Genomic DNA, 1,045 nt, shown 5'->3' with positions numbered 1-1,045 from the left:
CCAGTGAGATTCTGAAACACAATTTAGATTTCATTCATGAAATTTCTTCAAGAGATTTTTGTGCAATTTTACTTGTTTATTTTTTTTTAATATGGTCACATTCAGAGAGTCTGCATTAGTTTCCACCACTGTGAATGACCCTAACCACTTAGGTGCTAATTTTCCTTTACTTGTTTTTTCTTGCACTATGACTTTATCACCTTCATTGATTTTCAAAGGCACAGCTGTACGATCATATTGCTCCTGCGATTTCTGTTTTGATTTCATCTGTTGCTCTGTTACCATCTGGTGCATTTCTTGCATAAGACGTTTCATTTCGTATTGGTAATCTTGATAGTTATATTGAGGTTCTGGCTTACGACTTAGCGAATTCAGTATTGATAACGGATATCCATACACAACTTCATGTGGTTAAAACCCTGTAGAAGTGTGTACTGAAGAATTATGACAGTACATTGCATAAGGAACATGTACATCCCAGTTTTGCGGATTTTTTCCGGAGTAGTTCCGCAAATATTCACCAAGGGTTAAACTACCATTACTCTGAGGATGATACGGAGTAGCTGATGTTTAAGAGATATTTAAGAGTTTGCACACTTCTTTGAAAACCTTAAAAGGAATTCAGTTCCACAGTCCGTCACTAAAGATTCAGGTTGCCCATGCAGACATACAAACTGAGTGACAAAATGCTGTGCGACGGTGTTTGCTTCATGATCCTTCATGGCACACGCCCAAGTGAACTTCGAAAAATCATCGATCAAAGTTAAAATATACGAATTCCCATGGTAAGATTTGTCGAGCGGCCCTACAATGTCCATGAATACTTTTTCGAATGGTTTCGAAGCAGTAGTTATTATCACCATAGGTTCTTTGTTTACGCAAGCCGTCGGTAAACTCGTACCGCTATCGGTGTTGGCGACTTTACCTGTTGACCGCCGACTAAGCTTGCGTATTCCCCTTCGCGTCCGACGTGTTATCTGACTGGCTATTTTGCATGTTGTGCTGGCGCGCCGATATGTCTATTCCAGTTGCCCTGTCTCGCTTG

The 1,045-nt window shown here is 40.1% G+C and overlaps 1 protein-coding gene across 1 annotated transcript in view; it reads left to right on the top strand.

Annotated features, from left to right (window-relative positions):
- The first annotated feature begins 810 nt into the window (after positions 1–810).
- LOC107883570 overlaps positions 811–1,045 on the top strand; it is a 4,952-nt gene continuing 4,717 nt past the window's right edge. Inside the window, exon 1 of the mRNA XM_016803799.1 lies at positions 811–889. Within this exon, the coding sequence (XP_016659288.1) occupies positions 811–889 (79 nt within the window). The remainder of the gene's footprint in view (positions 890–1,045) is intronic.

The sequence above is a fragment of the Acyrthosiphon pisum genome, unplaced genomic scaffold, assembly GCF_005508785.2.
Source record: "Acyrthosiphon pisum isolate AL4f unplaced genomic scaffold, pea_aphid_22Mar2018_4r6ur Scaffold_21129;HRSCAF=23109, whole genome shotgun sequence".
Taxonomy (NCBI): Eukaryota; Metazoa; Arthropoda; class Insecta; order Hemiptera; family Aphididae; genus Acyrthosiphon; species Acyrthosiphon pisum.
This window is presented reverse-complemented; position numbering and strand designations above follow the sequence as displayed.